At 33.1% G+C, this 22,817-nt stretch overlaps 1 protein-coding gene across 1 annotated transcript; it reads left to right on the top strand.

Moving 5' to 3' along the window:
- The first annotated feature begins 5,315 nt into the window (after positions 1-5,315).
- Positions 5,316-22,728, top strand: LOC143082853 (proline-rich transmembrane protein 1-like). Its single transcript, XM_076258810.1, has 4 exons — positions 5,316-5,552; positions 11,618-11,862; positions 17,925-18,062; positions 22,139-22,728. The coding sequence occupies exons 1-4, from the start codon at positions 5,534-5,536 to the stop codon at positions 22,304-22,306; spliced, it is 570 nt and encodes a 189-aa protein (XP_076114925.1). The 5' UTR covers positions 5,316-5,533; the 3' UTR covers positions 22,307-22,728.
- Positions 22,729-22,817: the final 89 nt, after the last annotated feature.

Here is a 22,817-nt window from a genome sequence, read left to right as displayed (position 1 = left end):
TCATGACATTAACTGTATAAGTGTATGGAAATTGATAGACAAAGTTTCATACATCAAAAGGAAGGTTGGAATTGATTTTGGTGGTTATCGACCACAGTATTTAGGAATAAAGAGGCCAAAAAGGGAACAAAAACTAGGATTTTGTCCATTCCGGACAATAACTTGAGTATAACTCTCATGATCTCTATGACATTTTATGCTTATGGGGTTTTATGTAAGTCTTAACGTATGAAATAACGATCAAGAGCCAATGACATTGACACGCTGTAGCCTTATTTCAAACAAAAGTAAAGAGGAGTTAGTCATGCAAGTCCAGACTTCAATTATACAATGTATAATTAAAAAATATCATGTAATTACAGATATATATTGTAATGCTCAAAACGGATGTTTGAGAAAGAAAAAAAATATCAAAATAATGTTTTTATACCTTTAATGTCATTTTCGCGATCTTGAAAAAGCGGCACATAAAAAGTTATACGACAGCACGTTTCATCAGAACTGCATTAAAAGCTGGGTTTTTTTATCAATTAGTAAGTTAAACATTTCCACAAACTAAGTAATTTGCCGCTTAAAGCAACAATTGTACGAAGTTAACCAGATATATTTTCCATATTTAATTGTAAAAGTTATAAAAAATGTGCAAGGAAATTTGTTTTATTTATTCTTCAGTCAAACAGAGCAGTCGCTAGTGGAAACATGCAGAGTGCTGAACGGTCAGCCAGGACAGCCAGAAACCTGACAATACTATCTATTGTCCTCGGTTTAATTTGTGTCGTCATTATTATAGAGTTTAGGGATGTGGTGTTGCCAACTTCCGGATATACGCACTATACATGAGAAGTAAAGCAACAGTACTTGAATCCAAATCTATGTTACTATACAAAAATCGATGCATGTTATATTACCGGTTTGTAATAACATGAGCAACACGACGGGTGCCACATGTGGAGCAGGATCTGCTTACCCTTTCAGAGCACATGTGATCACCCCTAGTTTTGGTGGGTATCGTGTTGCTTATTCTTTTGTTTTCTATGTTGTGTCATGTGTACTATTGTTTGTCTTTTTCATTTTTAGCCATGGCATTGTCAGTTTTTTTTCGATTTAGGAGTTTGACTGTCCCTCTGGTATCTTTGGTCCCTCTTTTAAATTACCTTTTTGTAAATAAAACAAAAAAGGAGTAGATGCAATAAGGCCCTTATTTGGCCCAAATATGACTGCACATTTAAAAGTTATCATACATGTACATATTCTTAAATTTTTTTCAAATTAGACTAAGGTACTATGTATTCAGAAAACAAAAATAAGTATCACATTGCAACAAACCATGATTAAAAGAGGGACGAAAGATACCAAAGGGACAGTCAAACTCATAAATCTAAAACAAACTGACAACGCCATGGCTAAAAATGAAAAAGACAAACAGAAAAACAATAGTACACATGACACAACATAGAAAACTAAAGAATAAATAACACGAACCCTACCAAAAAATAGGGGTGATCTCAGGTGCTCCGGCAGGGTAAGCAGATCCTGATAAAATTGCATATTTATTTTAATTTCTTGATTTTCCTTGATTTTCCCCGACTTATAAGGGGATTTAAAAAGGAAAAGTATGTCCGCAACAAAAAAAAAAACTTTATATTTTGTGAGATTACATCAAAAGTTATAACAAAGCTTCTAAATTTTTTCTTGTTTCTTGATTTCCACAATGTAAATAACGACAGAAAACTGATTAAATTTGATATTCTTCACATATTTTGACGTATTTGTGACGTGATCAGATCAAAATGTTTTTTTTTTTTCATTTATATTTCATGACCCTATGCATTTCCAAGCATTATGTGCCAAGTTGAAATGGTTGTCAAACATTTTATTTTCATGGATAAAAACCGGGCCTTAATGCCCAATACTCATTTGTCAACAAAGGAAAAACAAAAAGACAAAAAGACAAAGCACATAAGCAAAAACGGAAGACAAGAATACAAAAATTTACCATAGAACAATAACTTAATGACGGTGTTTATAAGTATCGAGCAACCTCACATGTATATTACCAAAAATAGACTAAACAGTAAAAGTCAAATTTACACAGCCAAATAGGGATATAATATAACTCGTTATTCAGACGATAAACAACGTCAGAACAGAAATCTATACTTCCGGACAATCGTGTATTATTTGTGAAGTTGATATGGAATATTTATCAAGACGGTCTTGGTACCTGTCGATGTTTGTTTCTTTTAGAAAAAGGACTAGACATTCTTTGAAATACCCCTGGTTCATCAACTTTCTGCTCAGACACTGGTCACATTTTACATAGTCTGAATAGCAGCTGTAAGCTCTGAAATACCGAAAGGGTAGGGAAATATATCCCATATGCAGTTGAAGTTTGTATATGGCTACTAAGGTGGTGAAATTATTAGTTTTAAAATAAAAGTCGTATCGATTGTCAAAGCTTCTGGTACTAAGATGAGTCGACCGCTCATGTCAAATTCGAGGTTTAAAACTAAACATGAGACAGAATAAAGGAACCCGATCAGAAAAGTGTGGATTATTAATGGAAAGAACAGCAACAATATATATGAATATGAAAATAAATGATCTGACTTTATCGATCTTCTTGTTTTTGACAAGTTCCTGAAGGAACTCGGACTAGCATGAAAATAAGACGAGGTCGGCAAAGAGAAGCACACAGTTCGTTCAGTTAAGAATGCATAACCTTTGTTGAAAAATTCAACATCAAAATTTAAAAATATGTTGTCAATAAGAAACTCCAGCATACATGAAATTAGAATTTTGTTTAAACAATTTTTGGCGGGGTCTATTTTTAGTTTCCTTTTTAGTTAGAATTATTTGAATTTCGTTATTTTTCATTTTTGCTGTGCGTTTCGATGCTTTTATGAATTGTACTGTGATTTTGTTTTCCACATGAAAGTATTTTTACCATTTTTACGTGATAAATAAAAACGTTTCTGAAAAGGCACGAAACAGTGTTTTTAAAACTGCTAGTATATGGATTACCATAGCTGCCGCAATGATAGCCCCAATTCCATTGATCCAAAAACAAAATATACAGGTCAATATTGGTGTCATGTAGCTGTATTGAGCAGGATTAACAAGTATTGTTGGTGCACATAACGGTTACGAAACCTATAAAAATAAATAAGAATTATGAAATATCAGGTACAGAAATGTTTAAAAAATTCACATGAACGGTGATAGAAAATGATCTAAATTGTATTTCCATATATCATATAAAGCAATGATTGATAAAAAAATTTAACAAAAACATATTCAGTCCACCTGCGTCTTTTACTGCTTTCAGGTTTATTAATCACGATGCAAATACAAATGCGTTTCAATCCCATTATATATCAGGAATAAAGTCACTAATTTACGGATCCAATGCTTTTTATGTATAGTTTGCAATTCCAAGCATTACTTCCTAATTAACCAAAAGTTCAAATAAAGTGGCAGTCTTTTCATGACAAAACTACATTTTACCCTGAGTTGTACTGAAAAATTCAACAACTTGCAGATCAGTGCGCACTGGTTCCCTGAAATTTGGAAGTACAAAAAAGTATGTCTGATCAAACTAACAGGGCACCTCCTATTATAAATTCGTATATTTTCATATTTCGAAAACATTTTCAAGAATGATTCTACAATACTTTCTACAGACTATACTTATTAAAAAAGTTACAGCTATGCGTCGGAAGTTTTCCTTTTTCAAATATAGACAACTCTCTTGTATATTTTAATAAATGGTTCTCTACCATAAAAAAAAAATGAGAAGAAGACAAATTTAAATATCCATAAACATAAAATTTTTAATTTTGTTAAGGTCCACGAGTTTTTAATTTTCATAAAATATCATTAAAGTATCCATTTGACGTCGGTCGGTACTTGTACATTGCGTCATTGTGTTATTGTGCTGTGTCTGTATGCCTTTTTGTTTGTCGTTGTTGACCTATTTGCTTGATTTTATAGTGACCCATTTAAAGTGGCTCGATATGTGTACATCCCGTCATTGTGTTGTTGTGCTATGGTAAAATTTGAGTATTCTTGTCTTTCGTTTTTGCTAATGTGCTTTGCCTATATGCCTTTTTGTTTGTCGTTGCTGACATATTGCTTGTTTATGTAGTGATTAGGATTAAAACATGTTATTGACTGCTGTACCCCTATTTTTGACATTTTATCTATTATGTCTATTTGTTTTGTTTACACATCTTTGTCAATATAAAGGACTTTTATGCGACTGTCATACAAGTGAGAGGTTTAGCTGGCTATTAAACCAGATTTTATCTATCGTTTTTTTACATACGAAAATGCCTGTAACAAGTCAGGAATATGATAGTTGTCATCCATTTGAATGATGTGTTTCAGCTTTTGATTTTGCCATTTGCGTAGGGACTTTCCGTATAGGATTTTCCTTAAAGTTCCGAATTTTTGTTATTTTACTTTTTGATATGCAAACACATATTTTCTTTATATGTTTTATGTATGATACCTCACTGGTCTGCCGTTGAATTTGATTCAGTAAACTAGTATATCAAACAAATTGAACCATTCGTTTCATTTATTTGAAACTGGGATACATAAACTCATCAATGATTATCCGTTTATCGTTATTTTACCTATGACGACGTTGAGAGAGAGAGAGAGAGAGAGAGAGAGAGAGAGAGAGAGAGAGAGAGAGAGAGAGATATATTTGGTGATATCTTTTTTCTATAGATCTTGTTGAAAATTTAATTATAGGTTATCGTTGATCATATCAAAAGCATAAAATCTTGATGACTGTCTTCATATTTGAATATCTCGCTTGAGCTACGGCGAATGTGAGAAAAGCAAAGCAATCGTGTTGAAATGACCAATGATAATCCGTTTATTAATATTTTAACTATGACGACGTTGTTAATTTCTTGTTAATTTCATTAACAACGGCATGTGCTCCCTCAGTTTCAAGCGATAATTGTCATATCAGTTGACTCCACTGAGAACGAAAATTATCATACAGTAAGATCAAAGGAAAATTTCTTAAAATAGCGATAATCTGTGATATCTGCATTGTTTGACTTTAGTCAGTCATTGTAGTTGACAGCTATGAGCTACATGCTTGTCATAATTTCCGAATTAACCCTTTCAATTGGTCGAACTATATGAGTATAACCGCATATTGGCATATGGTTCAAATACTCATATGGTAAGGAATTTACACATTAATTAGTTTCGGTATACATATAGGGAAGTACTTAGTTTATTGCAGTTCATTTTAATTCAATTGTTTTTAATTCGTCGATCAGTCTCCTTGTTTTAAATCAATTGAAAATAAATAATGAATGTAAACGCAGTTTTAGGTGCAACTGTCGATAGAATCAGATGCTGCATATAACATATATACATGTATATTCTTATGAAAAAGCACATAGTTATTTAATAATAACATTGTAACCGCACGCTACTTGAAGTTTTCCACCTGGATTGTTAACAACACAGTACAACAACTGTTGGCAGAGAACATATATGTAATATGAGCGAGAAAAATCAAGGTAAGTCATTGGAAAATATGGATACACCAATTTGGTGATTGTTCTAGGAAAGATGATAACACACGTGTTCATCAATTTTAAGTATACTAATAATATCTTTTATCGCTTTTTTCCGAAATTTTTCTTTGATCCTGCTGACTGATAATTTCCTTTATCAACGGAGTCGAGAGTGATATGAACATTATCGCTAGAAACTAAGGGAGCGCTGGCCGTTGCTAACGAAATTGAAATGAAATTGATAACGTCGTCATAGGTAAAATAGCGATAAACAGATTGTCATAAGTTATATCTACTCGATTGCTTTTTACACTTTCGCCGTTTCGGCTCAAGCAAGATAATCAATCTCGTTGAGATTATCAATGATAATCTATAAACATATAAATAAAAATATGTGATATGAGTGCCACTGAGACGACTCTCAATCCAAGTCACTATGTGTAAATTAATAATAATGCATGTAATAGAATAGTGAATAGAAACTCGAAATGTGTGTCAAAGAAAAATCAACCCCACCTAAGAGCAGAAAACAATCCAAGGCTACCAATGGGTCTTCAATGCAGCGAGAAAATCCCGCATCCGGAGGTTTGCGTCAGCTGGTTTCTAAACAATGATGTATACCAGTTCGGCGAAATATAAGAAATAAAATATTATATTGATGAGCTTTCAATCGAAGTTATCAATATGATTAAATATCATCATGGTTAAAATATATAATTAAAAAGTACCCGTGGTTATACAAACGAAATTATTTGTTTAAAATAAAGGTAAACAGTTTTTGTAAATTTTGTAAACATAAACAGTAGTTTGTTTGTCATTCATCCAATGAATTACTGATCATTGTTTGGTGGCTATGTCAACAAGGTCATGCTGGTTTTTAAAGAAAAATCCAACTACTTCCTTTCAAAGTTATGGAACCAGCTAGTAGACTTTGCGACGGTAATTTCAAAAAAAGATACGCGTATTTTCGAATATCAGATTAAAAATATGTATAAATAAACAACTCTCTTCAAGCGAAGCCGCTTCTAAAAATGATTTAAGGTGTGAAAACAATAGAATACGTTATCAGACACATATCAGATCTCTACATTTTAACTATAAGTGCATTCGGACAATTACGATTCTCAACGATTTTCGAGTTCAAATAACGTGGATATCAGCACGTATATACCTAAACAAAACCAATCGCATTTAAATATTACAATTACAAACACGTGTTGCAGAATATCAATATTGATTTCTTCGAATACATACCTCATGATTGCACATGTACTAGTTCCCCGTTCATATATAATCCGACTTGCCACGTTTTTGCTACTAACCTAGACATTGGCAATAAAATTTCACTGCGAAATGTGCTATGCAAAAGCAAAGAAAGTTGAGAGTTGGAAACACGACTTACTGATTAATTCAGTCGAGTATTATGCCAGGCTATGAACTAATCGCAAACAAAAGACGTAGATAATTTCAGAATGGGTGATTCTTTCATAGTGTGTTAATTTACGTTTTTTGATTGAGTTTAGCCTTCCAATTGATATTTTATCGTGTGGTTTTCTATGTTGTGATAATATGCTATTGTTTCAGAAAAAGGGAGAAGGTTTGGTACCTTTAAAACGTTTAATCTCGCTTCAAATGTTTGCACCTGTACTAATTCCTGAATCTGATGTACATTAGTTGTCGTTTGGTTATGTAATTTATACGTGTTTCTCTTTTCTCGTATTTTATATAGATTAGACCGTTGGTTTTCCCGTTTGAATGATTTTATACTAGTAATTGTGGGACCCTTTATAGCTTTTTGTTCGGTGTGAGCCAAGGCTCCGTGTTTAAGGCTGTACATTGACCTATAATGGTTTACTTTAATAAATTTTTATTTGGATGGATAGTTGTCTTCTTGGCACTCACACCTCATCTTCCTATATCTAAGGCTGTGGTAAAGTGATACAAATTAGAATGGGTCTATGAATACACATGCTACATCGATCTTTAAAGACCTAAATTTTGCTAAGCACCTGTCCTACTTCCATAGCAAATATATTATTGTCCATGTATATAAAGCCCAAAGCAACACCGTTTTGATTGCAAACATATTACTGCGTGATAAAAGAATGAGGTATGATCAGTTCTTGGAAACTTAATATTTACCCCTATCGACACTCGCCATGGAGGAAATCCTGAGTAATCACAGGTCAGTTCTATGTTCCTTATAAAAATCAACCAAAGGTGAAGAACTGGATATTTCTTCACTGGAAACCTTAATTACATAAGTGTCCTATATTTCTTCATTGCAAACCAAAATCACATAAGTGTCATTGCAAAACAACGTTATATTGCCAATCTTCAAATTGTTCCATGAAATCAATTTAAAAATTATTCAACATCAATTGTATCAGCAAACTAAAACCGGGCTTCAAAGGCATTGCAAAACCTAATAATTTAGGAGTGGCGTAAATCAGATGTGGATACTTTAAAAGTCTCCTTTCTCTTGCAATAGTATTGAAACATTTGACGTTCCTACATGTATATATCCTTTACACATGCATTCCCCATTCTAAGCAAACGAGCCAAATTGAGAGAATTAGTCCTGCGATGTTTCATAAAACAAAAATGGCCAACATAAATATTAATGTCTGGTTTTAAGGAAGAATAAGTTGTACTTTGCAAAAACTTACTCTTATTCAAACAACAGTTGTCTGAAATTGACATTATCAAGATTGATTGGTAATAAACGTGTTACGTTTGGAGGAAGTGTTTACTGAAAAAGCAATCTTTATTCATTCCAACAAGAACTAACTGTGCTCCTTTTTTTGCCGACGTGTTCTTTTATTCACATGAGACTAACTTCATACTAACGTCATACAGGGGCTACTTAAGATGAATGAAAAGAAGTTAGCATTATCCTTTAACTTCATTTGACGGTATAAAGCCGATGTTCTCTCACTGAATTATTTAAAGTTTGTTGACTATGTTGAACGCATTTGTCCCATCGAGCTTGCAATAAAGCATACAACAGATACAGTTTTGTCTGCCTTATATCTTGACTAACATATAGAAATTGTTAATGAGGGTCGATTGAGAACAAAACTTTACGACAAAAGAGATGGTTTCCAAATTGTGATATTTCCAACTCTATTCAGCAACATTCTAGAAGCGCCTGCGTATGAAGTATTTATCTTTCAGTCGATACGATATTGCAGAGCCTACATTTTTAATAATAATTGCCTTGATAGAAAAATACAGCTATAAAACCAAGAAATCCAAGTAATGAAGTTGAAATCGTCACTTCGACTAGTTGGTTGACCGTTATGGAAAATTTATACGACATATATGTTCCAATTATCGTAGCCACATAACCCCGGCCTTTTTTTGTCGGATGTGATTTTACAAATTTATCACCAAGTTCTAACTTACTTGATAAACACGACGGGTGCCATTTGTGGAACAGGGTCTGCTTATCCCAACGGAACAATTAAGACCCCCCAGTTTGTATTGTTCAGTTTTTAGTTTTCTGTGTTGTGTTTTGTGAACTGTTGATTGTATTTAAGTCGATTTAAAGGCATCGGATTTGTGCCTTTAATGGTATCAGGTCATAGTCAGTTCGTGTCTGCGTTTGGGGGGGGATTAAAAACGTCATCAAAAAAATTCCGAAAGGTGGAATTTTTTCTTCAATCTATTTGTGATATTCTGTGTTTGTTTTTTTATTGCAATTCATTGACACTGGGCAGTAAAGAATCGATTGCTGGTTTTTTTAGTTTTCAAAACTTTCGATAGAGTTGCATTTTGCAGTGTGAGCAGTCAGCTGTTTCACTTTTTTAACCCTCTGTTTATACCAATATAAGCATATAAATGTTTCTGATTCCACATCCCAAAGCGTGACATTTCTTTATTATGAAGATTGTTCAATTTTTGACAAGCTGATTCATCTTAAAATTGCCTTAAATGTACTGAACGACAACTGATATTCACATTGGATCTCTACAGTATACTACAATATAACAGACTTGTTAGACTTAGAGGCTGATTACCTGAATGATAATCTAACAAATGATTACATTTAAAAAAATGTTCGGTATATACCGACGAGACAGCAACCAAATGACACATTTATAGCGTACAACATATAGTCTTCGACAATAGCCAGGTGTGTATGCAATATTTTAAGCTGTACATCACACCGAGTCAAACAATATGAAATTGATAACAGGAAATTTTAGCTTGTGCGGAAATACTTGTTAACGTTTTGTTTCATTAAATGTCCTCTATGACAATTTCACAACAATTGTAGGAAATACTTAAATTTTAACTTTGTTTGATTTAAGCATTACTATTTGTTTTATTTATAAAAGGTCCTTTAACATTTTCACAAGAGCTGTAGGAAATACTTAAACTTTTACATTTGTTTGATTAAAACAACGAAAACCGCATGAGAGAAAAACAATCAAAATCACAGTTAATTTTATATCACTGTTAATCATTTTATTTATAATAGCTTGAAAAGTTAAAATTTATTCCTCAGTCTACCTGAATTTCAGGCTGTTCATATTATTACTAAATTATTGATTAATTTGTTGAATGTTGAATAAGTTGAATAATGGCCAGTGACAAGTATCACAAACTCATTCTGGATCTGAATGAAGAATTGAAAAATATTACCATGTTGACCTGATATATACATCCTCATCATATGCAGGTACGGACTAAATCATCATAAATAGAAACTAATTTAGGTAAATTGGATGTAGATTGGAGCTTATAATATCTATGAAACCAATAACGAAAGATTGCTTGAAGGTGAGCACAGAATAAGCACACACAATACTATATTATGGTGTGATATCATTTTCATTCTTTTACAATTACACCAATAAGGTACAAAATAAAACCTTGACTAGGTTCAGACTGTGTGTCCACGATCTTTTATCTATAATAGATCAGATCTCAGGATATTAACACTAGAGTCATGTCATTCTGGACAAATCCTGATGGTAACATATGACAATAATTTACACCTGGACATCCCAAAAAATGAATCCACTGATTAAGGGATATTATTGAGAGACCTCTCTACATATTTTTCTATGCATAATGTGCTGAATCCAGAATAACTGTGTGATTTTTAAGAAATAAGATTACTTTTGTTCATATTTTGGAAATTTAGGTACTGCAAGACATCAGTGAGACACGAAAAGGGAAAATAAATCACAAAAAATAACATATTTTTATTCATTTCAATGCCATGTTGTCTGTCTATGCCTGTGTGAAAAGTTTGTCCTAATTCTCAGCTGTGTTGATAAAGAGCAGAGAAGTTTTAAAAACAGTAATAGTGAGTCCTTGCAGATGTGATGTGTTCTGAAATTGTGCTCGTGTAAAAACGAATGGTAACGTCACGTGACCATCCTAGTTCTTTTTTTCCAAGTTCCAGTTTATCAAAATAAACTTGTCATATATTTATTTCTAAGGTAAACCGGGCATAGGTCAAGTCGTCCTGAGCTGAACATTTGTCAATAACAGTTGTCAGTCGAAGTTAAAACATGGCGATTCCGGAAACCGAATTGCTTTTTCAACGACATATTACTTTGACTATATGTATTTTTCAAATAATTTTAAAATTTATAATATCAAGTATACCGTTCATGAAACGTTTAATTTCTTAAAATTTCAAAAAAACCACGATTTCCTATCAGATCGTCTTCTGCAGGGATTCATTTTTCTGCGCAGCGACATCAGTTGGCGGCTTTTGCTGAAAGTATCTCTTTTTGATTCGCGGATAATAAATCCTGGGTTTTAAAGAGACAAATGCGAGCTGTTGACGAGGTTCTGCATATACATGTATAACTTTAATGGCCGGTTATTTAATTGAAATGTCATGTATGATGATTATATAATAACAGTAAAATATTTAGTTTATTGTACCAAATATACTTCAGTTATGATCCAGATCAAACTATTGGAAAATCTAGAAGCTGATAAAGACATCGAGAGACTGATAAAATCAAAATCAGGTAAAACAAATCGAAAGCCAAACCCGGCCAATGAATCACAATGTCTAGTATACATCATGTGTATTTCAGACAAATGTCCAGCACAAAGTCCTCCGCCACCATATGCGTCTACAGCACCACAAAATCAACAATATGAACAGTATCCTCAGGGGTATAGTCAACCCCATGGTTATTCACAGCTTCAACCTTCACAAGGGTACAGTCATGGAACTGGATACCAATCCGTTGCCCAAGGCTATGAACAGCAGGGTTATCCTCAAACACAACATTACGGACAACAACCGATGTACGGAGGTCAAGGACAAAATGTTGTTGTAAGTTTAAAAATTAAAAAAAAAAATTATGAAAAGTAAACAAGACTAATTCAAACTAATTTTAAAAGATGTTATATCCCAAATATAGAACCTATTGCCGTTCAATTGATTGGTTAATTCATATGTGTTTAACGCCACTTTCAGTACTATTGTGTTTTTTCGTGGCGGTCAGTTTTTATGAAATGAACCATCGACCTTCGGTAGGAAAATAAGCAATGCTAGTCAATTAAGATTGAAGTCGGGTGCACCTGCCACATACGGGATTCGAACTCACAACTGCAGTGTTGACAAGCTAGTGATACAGTTATTCAACTTATAGCACTCGACCAGCGAGGCCCCTCAATTGTCGTTCAATTATGTAGTTTTAAAATACTATCAGAGAACACATTCTACGGGTTAGGATTGGGTAGGGATTGAACGGTTCTTATTTGTAGTAATACAAGGGAGCTGTGAATCAGGACCTTCATACATAAATGTAGTAATCTTTGATTTTAAATTAATTATAAAGTTTTACAGATTAGGTCAATAAATACAGCAATCAATCAAGCATCTATCTCCTTCATTACTTTTCCTTGAATAGCTTTAAATGGTGATTAGACAAACGTATCATTTATTCTTTTCTTTTACCTTTTAAGATTTGCTATTATTTAATTGTGCATATGTATCTTCCCGTTAATTCCATGTTCTATTCCACTGTTTGATAGATGCTACTACCATTTGACTTTTAGTCCCCCTAGGGTATCACAAGCCCAGTTGTCATCACTTTTATAATGGCATATGATTGATATCTTCATTGTTCATAAAATGTTGTATCATTCAAAACACTAAGGTCTGTCTACGTATACTCTAGGAATAGATTGCTTTAGCCGTATTTTGTACAACTTTTCTGAATTTTCGGTTTGTAATGCCCTTTAACATCGTATTTGATTTGGCCTTTAAACTGTTTAGATTCGAACAGCACTGGCGAGTCTTGTGTAGACGAAACGTGAGTCCGTTGTGGCAAATTATAAGTCTGGTACTTTTTATACGCTATTTGATTTCCCCAAAAGAAAGAAAGAAAACAAAGGAAAGAAAAACCGTTCACCGTATCAGTCACGAGATAAAGTATTACTCCGTAAAGTAAATTGGTAAGTTGTGAAAGGACCAACAAAATCAGCCAAACACATTTTTGTGGGGTTCGTGTAACTCTCTCTTTATTGTATTGTGTGGTATTTTGTTTATTATTATCCTTATTGTCGAGCCTGCAACTTTAGTCGCAAAAGCGAGACATAGCAATCCTAATGCCATCGTCAACACCGCCGCTGAAGACGACGACGTCTACACATTTCACTCTATGGTTAAAGTTTTTGAAATTTTAATAACTTTCTGAAACTATACTGGATTTCCACCAAATTTAAATAGAAGCTTGTTTATGGTCATGAGATAGTATCTAGATTAAATTTTGTAAATAAAATCCTGTTTATCCGTTTTTTATTTTTTAATGGACTTAGTTCCCTGTGGTTAAAGTTTTTAAAATTCTAATTACTTTCTCAAACTATCCTGGATTTGTACCAAATTTAGACAGACGTTTGTTTATGATCAAAAGTTAGTATCAAGCAGGAAATTTTGTAAAATTTATTTCCTGTTTTTCCGTATATTACTTAGAAATGAACACTATATACAGTCTGCAGTTAGAGTTTTTAAAACATTTATTAGATTCTTAGAGAGAAATTTATGTATTACTGAAAAATTATTACATCAAAACATTTACTAAATGTTATCATCGGTATAAAGAAATAATTCGTAAATATAACTCAACATACAGAAATCTTATACGTTCAGGTATTTCACAATCAATATTTTATAGTAATATTCTTTACAAAGCACAAAAAATTCAGTATTCACTTCAGAAGCTAACAAAACCTTTAAATAGACTTATTAAGAAAGGATACAGTTACGATACTGTTGTCAAGTCATTAAAGATTGCATATTTTTGCTTTAATATTGGTTCACTTAATATATGGTCTTTGCATCGGAACTAAACACATTTATTTAAAAAAAAAAAAACAGTTGTTGGTATGGCCTGGGTTATTTTCTTCTCATATATTTTATGATAGTTTGATATTAAACCCCTAACGGGAGGGATTATGCCTGATATTCATATGATGAAGACATAATCTTTCAATCAGTTTAATTGAGGTCTGGAGCTGGCATGTCAATTAAATGCTAGTAGTCTGTTGTTATTTATGTATGATTGTCATTTTGTTTCTTTTCTTTTGTTACATCTTTTGACATCGGACTCGGACTTCTCTTGAACTGAATTTTAATGTTGGTATTGTTATGCGTTTACTTTTCTACATTGGCTAGAGGTATAGAGGGAGGGTTGAGATCTCATAGACATGTTTAACCCCGGCGCAATTTTGCGATGGTTCCAAGTCATGAGCCTCTGGCCTTTGTTAGTCTTGTATGATTTTTTTATTTTAGTTTCTTGTGTATAATTCGGAGTTTAGTATGACGTCCATTATCACTGTACTAGTACACATTTTTTTAAGGGGCAAGCTTAAGGACGTCTTCGGGTGCGGGAGTGTCTCGCTACATTGAAGACGCATTTGTGGCCTTCGGCTGTTGTCTGTTCTATTGTCGGGTTGTTGTCGCTATGACACATTCACCATTTCCTTTCTCAATTTTATCATAAACCATCCTGGATTTTTACCAATCTTGGACAGAAGCTTCTTACAATCAAAAGATAGTATCTACAGGAAAATTGTTAATTATTTTTTTCCCATTCTATAAAGTAATGTTTCAACCCTTTTAGAAATCAGTAAACAGCAAAAGTAAACAAGACACTGGTTTCTGCAGAACTCTTACGAATTTTTCGGATTCGTATTTATTTTTACAGTGTTTATTTGCCATGGCGCTATTATTTTCTAGTATATTTCTAAGTATTGAATGCCCCTTTGGTATTTTCCGCGTCTAATTTTCTTGTTATATATATATATTGTACTCCTAAAAGAATTCCAAGAAGAGAGCGATTTAAAAGTCTGTGTCATACTTGCACTATGAACTTTTTTTTATTTCCCGGTTTTTCTTTTGAAGAAAAAGAGCCATCAGTGAAATCCATGACTATTGTATTATTCAAGCTTTGTGTGAGCATGCATGGACGAGTTAACACATAAATAAAATCACTTATAATAAAATTAATGACATTATATGAAGTCTCTGATTTCATGTTTTTACTCGGCATCATTAAGGGGACATGATACATGTAAATGGAAAATGTTTTTACAAAATCTTCGCAAACACTATCATGAACTACTTGTGCATCAGATAACGAAACTAACATGGTTATATATATATATAATTTGCGAAAGCAAACTTACAGATCTAACATTGTTGGGTTGATGTTTAGACGAGTTGTATAATATATGTATCACGATCACTGATGGCGATCCGATGGATACATCTGTTGTAGAGTTGTCACTGACTCAGACGTACTTATAAATATAATTATTTTCTGTGACTGTATATTACTTTAATTTGTAGGATCCTTTACTATAGATAATTTAGCTGATCTGTAACAATAACATCTTCATGCCTTCTATATCATGTACTGTAGTACGCCGCTAGATTAAAACTGACGAGGAAAGGTAACACACGGCCAGCGAAAGCTCTTTTTTTGAGAGCCCAGGTGGTCGTGTGGTCTAGCGGGACGGCTGCAGTGCAGGCGATTTGGTGTCACGATATCACAGTAGCATGGGTTCGAATCCCGGCGAGGGAAGAACCAAAAATTTGCGAAAGCAAATTTACAGATCTAACATTGTTGGGTTGATGTTTAGACGAGTTGTAATATATATATATATATACAACTCGTCTAAATTTTTTGTTTTTCCTCGCCAGGATTCGAACCCATGCTACTGAGATATCCTGACACCAAATCACCTGCACTGTAGCTACACCACACGACCACATGGGCTTCATAACAATGAAGCTTTCGGTGGCCGGATTGCACTATAGCCGTCCCGCTAGACCACACGACCACCTGAGCTTCATAAAAATGAAATGAAAATGCCAGGTGGCCGGGCGGTTAACAACACATTAAATGTTTTACATAATATTACAGAACCAGCTTCTGAAACATTAAAGCACATCACAAACCTGCTTAATATAAGATAACAGAACAGAAATCCTTAGTATTACCAGATAACATAAGAGTTTTTACTATCAGTTACAAAATTAACATGCATAACATCAGTTATCAAAACTAGCAGCCTTTACGTAAACAAAACCAACATGTCTTACATCAGTTATCAGAACTAGCACCAGTTATCATGCCACTGCTTATGGAGATTTATTTACTCGAGTGTATCACCAGCCCAGTAGTCAGCACTTCTGTGTTGACTTGAGTAATCATTGCTATGCTCATATTTATAAATTAACTGTTAACACAATTTTGAGTTTTTGAAAAACTACCCTTTTTTGCGCCTTAATTTCTATATAGTTTTGTCCATAATAACCAAAATCAATCCAACCCTTTCTTTTAGGACATGGGACCTTGTCTATCAATTCTATAGAGATCTATACTCTTGTACACAAATTATTGTCATGATACTAGACAAATGCTTGTTTTAGCCCTTATTCCTAGTATTTAGGACAATAATGCGTAAATCAATCCCATCTTTCTTTTTGTGGTGTAGAACCTTGTGGAACAATTTCATAGTGATTGATCTATTAACTTATACTTGATTTATTGTCTGGAAACTAAATGAGTTCGGAAATGAACGACAACGTCATGACATGAATTCTGGTATCTATGATGAGTCTATTGATAACCACTTGTTCGATGCCACTGCTGGCGGAGTTTTAATTCCCCGAGGGTATCACCAGCCCAGTAGTCAGCACTTCTGTGTTGACTTGAGTTATCATTGATATGCTCATATTTATAAATTACCTGTTAACAAAACTTTGAATTTGTGAAAAACTAAGGCATTTTAACCTCAGGCATAGATTACTTTAGCTGCATTTGGCAAAATTTCAGGAATATTTGGTCTTCAATGCTCTTCAACTTCGTACTTTATTTGGCCTTTAAAACATTTTTTGATTCGAGCGTCACTGATGAGTTTTTGTAGACGAAACGCGCGTCTGGGGTAAATATAAAATTTTAATCCTGGTATCTATGATGAGTTTATTATCAGACATAGCAGCCTTCCAAATAAAAAAAACCAAGCATGACTCACATTCGTTAGCATCAGTAGTGGTTTTTCAATTAACCGAATAAGCATGTCAACTTCAGTTATCAATTCTAACCGCCTTTCAGTTAATATAACACGCATGCCTACCATCAGTTATCAGTACTAACAGCCTTAAATTAACAAAACAAGCATGCCTAACATCAGTTATCCGAACTTACAGTCTTTTAGTTAACAAAACAAGCATGCCTAATATCAGTTATCTGAACTAGCAACCTTTAACTTAACAAAACAAGCATGGCTAACATCACTTATCTGAACTTACAGTCTTTAAGTTAACAAAACAAGCATGCCTAACATCAGTTATCTGAACTAGCAGCCTTTAACTTAACAAAACAAGCATGCCTAACATCAGTTATCTGAACTTACAGTATTTTAGTTAACAAAACAAGCATGCATAACACCAGTAGTTAGAACTATTACCATTTAAGTTTACAAAACAAGCATGACTAACATCAATTATTAGAACTATAAATACTTTCACCAGTTATCAGAGCTAATAACCAAGTGTTAAATTAGTTAACATAGAACAATACTTCCTAATAACAGTTAATTAGAATACGTTTAAATTAATAACAGAATGGGAATGCTTATGGTAACAAATCTGTTCTTATTAGTGAAAGGAAGTATCAGGTTTAATATAATTCATTTGATTCAGTATGTAAAATACTAAAACAGAAACTGTTATTATAGCAGCAAAACAATAGCAAGATTAATTCCAAGTAAACTAAGGCCAACATACTGCTTGATATTAGCTGCGTTTAGTTATATGGTACAACGGAGTCACCGGATTCAAAGGAGCAAATATATTCTAAAGGCAAATTCTTTTTTTATCAGGTTTCACAGCCAGTGCCTTCAACAACGATAGTGACTATAGCCCAAACAAGACCATCGAACTGGATAATTCCTGCTATCCTGGCATGTCTTTGTTGCTTCTGGCCAACAGGAATATGCGCTATAGTAGCTGCATTTAATGTAAGTAGCGCCTGCAAAATTGATCATGCATATGTTTATTGTTGATTACAAGGTAAAAAGTAAAATCACTAACATACTGAACTCCGAGGAAAATTCAAAACGGAAAGTACCTTATCAAAATTAAGGGCAAAATCAAAAGCTCAAACACATCAAACAAATGGATAACAACTGTCATATTCCTGATTTAGTACATTAATTTTCTTATGTAGAAAATGGTGGATTACAGTCATATGAAACCTAAAAAAAAATGATGCATATGTTTTTATGCCCCATTTATGGGCATTATGCTTTCTGGTCTGTGCGTCCGTTCGTTCGTTCGTTTGTCCGTCCGTTCATCCGTTCGTTCGTCCGTATGAACTGCTTCAGGTTAAAGATTTTGGTCGAGGTAGTTTTTGATAAAGTTGAAGTCGAACCAACTTAAAACTTAGTACACATGTTCACTATAATATGATCTTTTTAATTGTCATTTTTACGGTCCACTGAACATAGAAAATGAGAACACATTTTTGTTTATAACTAAATGAATACTTTTCATTATAAAACTTCTGTACATATACTTTTTCTGAGGAAAATTCTTTAATTTGTCCACATTTAGAAGAAGTTTACTTTTTTTTAAATTGCTTGCTTCCAGAAAGCAATTCGTCGACATATTTACCGTATGCAATTGACATTAGCGTGACCCTCCTTTAAATATCCGTTAATTGCAATACGCATGGTTCTAACTGTCATTGAAATAAACTATTATCTGATTGTACATGTTATACACGTGCCCAATATCCTTGCGTTTTTGATGATTGTTTACCAAAAGGTTACAATCGGTAAAAAACGGCTTCAAAACACGACAATTGGGTAGCTGATATATTTTCACGTCATAACAGACAGAGAGAAAAAAAAAATGACGATAATACGATATGTTTGCATAAAAAATGATAAATTCGTGCACATAGTACTAAGTTTATGATATAAACATGCATTGGTTCATGAATTAGATAAGAATAATTTTTACCAGTCACTCGTTTTATATGACTTTAAAACTGGGTTTAAAGCTAGGTAATTATATAAAATTTATATACATATATTATAATTATGGCTGCAAAATGTTTAAACTGAGATAATCTTTCGGGCAGACGCGCCATTTAGCAAGCATCAATCAATCACACGTTTTGATAGAAAAGAAATACAAGGGATGTTTCATTTCAGTAAAGCTACATTGTGGTATTACTCTGTATTAGAAATGTAATAAATAAGTGAAAACAGTTTTAGATTATCTCGCACAAAAGGGCAAGTGAGCTTTTCTCATCACTTCGTTAACTTTTACAAAACTATTATCCCCTGAACTGTTGGACCACATACCACATTTAAGTAAAATTGGCAACAACCATCATTGGGGTATCGATTGCAAAAATATGTCCAATTACACCACCTGCACTCGAATGCAATCTTAATTGACTAAATTGTGAGCTTACTTTAAGCTACAGAACTGATCAGTAAGACAAGGTCAACAAAGAAGTATTCATGGTAGAAATCGTCAGTCTACTCTTAATTTTAGTTATTGCTCTTTCAATACGATTTTTACCAATATGCGTGTTTGCCTTATATCTTAAAATTTACAACAGATAGTAGATAACGTTACCTGGTAAAAATAAAAAGACCAGATCTACATTTAAGACAATATAGAGGATTTTTTTCGAGACTCTTTATTGGAGTTTTTGCCCTTTGAAGGCGAATTTTACCAACCATTTTACATCTTGTCTTTCATGATAAAAATATAACGGGTAAAAAATAGCTTTGAAAATAAAAAAATTGGGAAGCAAGGCAAAATCCAGAAACAGATCAAGTTTTGCCGATATAGTTAGTAGACTATGTATAGTAGTGATTGCCCTAGAGTGATGATTTATCACCCTCATTTGTGTTTTGAGCAAAAACTAAGAAGATAAAGATAAATTAAACAGACAAAATGATAAGCGATACAAGATCAACACAATAGTTATTTTTCTAATGAATTCCATTATTGTCGACAAGGTTGGAAAGTGTCTATTGCTGATCATTCACAGACAAAGACCTAGATGAAAGACACAAGTTCTATGGAGTTTTTGTTATACGACAACAAAATTTCTGCAAAATTTTGGTCGTTTCATATAAATAAACTCATCATATATACCAGAATTGAAATATCTTATTAACGCCAGACACGCGTTTCGTTAACAAAAGACTCATCAGTGACGCTCGAATAAAAAATTAAAAAAAAAAACCCAAATAAAATTGAAAAGCATTGAGGACCAAAGATTCCTAACAATTTTGCCAAATACAACTCAGGTAATCTTTTCGGGGAACTAATACTCCGCCAGCAGTTGCATTAAACCAGTAGTTGTCAATAAACTCATCAAAGATACCAGAATTCATGTCATGACGTTGTCGTTCATTTCCAAACACATTTAGTTTCCAGACAATAAATCGAGTATAAGTTAATAGATCACTATGAAATTATACCACAAGATTCTACACCGCAAAAAGAAAGATGGATTTATTCACGCATTATTGTCCTAAATATTAGGAATAAGGGATAAAACAATCATTTGACTAGTATTATGACAATAATTTGTGTACAAGAGTATGGATATCTATGGAATTGATAGACAAGGTCCCATGTCTTAAAAAGAAAGGGTTGGATTAATTTTGGTAATTATGGACAAAACTATTTAGGAATTAAGGCGCCAAAAAGAGTAACAAATCTGGTTTCTGGACAATAACTTGAGTATATGTCTCTTGATCTCTATGAGACTCATGTTTAATGGGGTTTTATATAAGACTAATACAAAATGTAACCTATGAAATATGAACAATTTCCTCTGACATTGAATCATTTTAGGCATGTATCCAGCACAGCTATATAGAGGAATTAGTCATCTAATATAAAAAATAATAAAGCGATGTGGTATGATTGCCAATGAGACAACTTTACAAAGAGACCAAACTGACACAGACATCAACAACTATATATCACTGTACAGCCTTCAACAATGAGCAAAGCCCATAAAATTAATCAGCTATAAAAGGCCCCTACATGACATTGTAAAACAATTAAAACGGCCTAATTTATGTACAAAATTTAACGAAAACAAATATGTAACACATAAACAAACGACAACCACTGAATTACAGGCTTCTGGCTAGGGACAGACAAATTTATAGAATTTGTGGCGGGGTTAAACATGTTAGCGAGATCCTAACCCTCCATTTACCTTGGACAGTGGTGAAACAGTACAACATAGGAACGAACTATAAAAATCAGTTGAAAAAGGATTAAACCATCAGATGGATAAAATACAAATGCTACAAATACAAGTTGACGTGGCCGGGTACTTGTACATCACAACAACAAAAAGACACCAAGTACAGATCGCAGTTACTGACAGCTAGTTCTAAGCCACTAACAACTCAAACAAAACATCATGTATCTAAGTCCAGTTTTCAATTATACAATGTATAAAGAAAAGAATCATATATTACAAATAGAACACTTAAACGGATGTTTGAGAAAACAAAAAGATTAGATATTGTTACTTATCTCTCTCGGCCATTTTGGTCATCTTTAAATAGCGAAACATGCTCTAGCACTATCTAGAATGTCAAATATATTTTGAGATACGTAAAATTGATTAATACTGATCTGTCTACTCGATGCATATTCTTTAACGATCCGCTTGAACTACTTGTTTCCCTTTAAGTTTCACCCCTCTTCCGGTGATTGAAAATCGTGGCCTAATAGAAACGTAACAAAAGCTAATATAATCAAAAAAAGGACCAATAGGAATGCCAAACTGGATCAAAGAATAAGATCTATGTATGAAAAATAAACACGATGATTTTTACGACAGTGAATTTTAATATTATAGTGTTGAAAGCTGTTCCTTTAATATTAAGTGAGCTAAACTCGTATACCAATTTGGTAATTTCCCGCTCAAAGCACCAATTAAGGATAAAAAACTGACCAGATGTATTCTCAATATTCAATAAAAATTCGATCGAAAAAGTTCACAGGAAGATATTTCATGGTGATATTATCTATTTTTCAGTCCAACAGTGCCGCCGATAGTGGAAACATGCAGAGTGCTGAGAAGTCAGCCAGGACAGCCAGAAACCTGACAATACTAACTGTTGTCCTAGGTGCAATTTGTGTCGTCGGTGTTATAGTGTTAAGGGTTGTGATATATTCACCAACCCAACATCAGTACTATAAATGAGAAAGGAAGCAGCAGTACTTGAATCAAAGTCTATGTTACAATACACATATATAGATGCATGTTATATTACCTTTTGGTAACATTTAATCTCGTACACTGTTATAATACCTTTTTATAAATTTTATATGCATGAGGTTTCTATTGATAATTTTTAATGACACTATATTGTATAATATTGTTGTACAATACATTATTTACATTTAAATTGATGCAATTGTTAAAGCTGAATATAGTTTTATAAACTTTTGTATTTTGGTATATTTGTTATATAAAAGGTTTTATACAAATTCAAAATTTTTATCAAGGTATTTAAACAACATAAAGTTTTGTCAAACTGTTCAAATGAAGAGTAAGCGTGTCAAAAACCAAAATGTGTGCCACCAATGAAGTACAGAAAATTTAATGAAGAAAATCTTCCTGAACCGTTTTGTATTTTTGAAATACCAAATACCACATTTAAAAATCGTGCAGTTTCAAAAAATAAGTGAAAATAGATATAATATTCGAATTA

The sequence above is a fragment of the Mytilus galloprovincialis genome, chromosome 7 (assembly GCF_965363235.1).
Source record: "Mytilus galloprovincialis chromosome 7, xbMytGall1.hap1.1, whole genome shotgun sequence".
NCBI classification, from domain to species: domain Eukaryota; kingdom Metazoa; phylum Mollusca; class Bivalvia; order Mytilida; family Mytilidae; genus Mytilus; species Mytilus galloprovincialis.
Note: the sequence above shows the minus strand (reverse complement) of the source record. Positions and strands in the feature narration are given on the sequence as shown.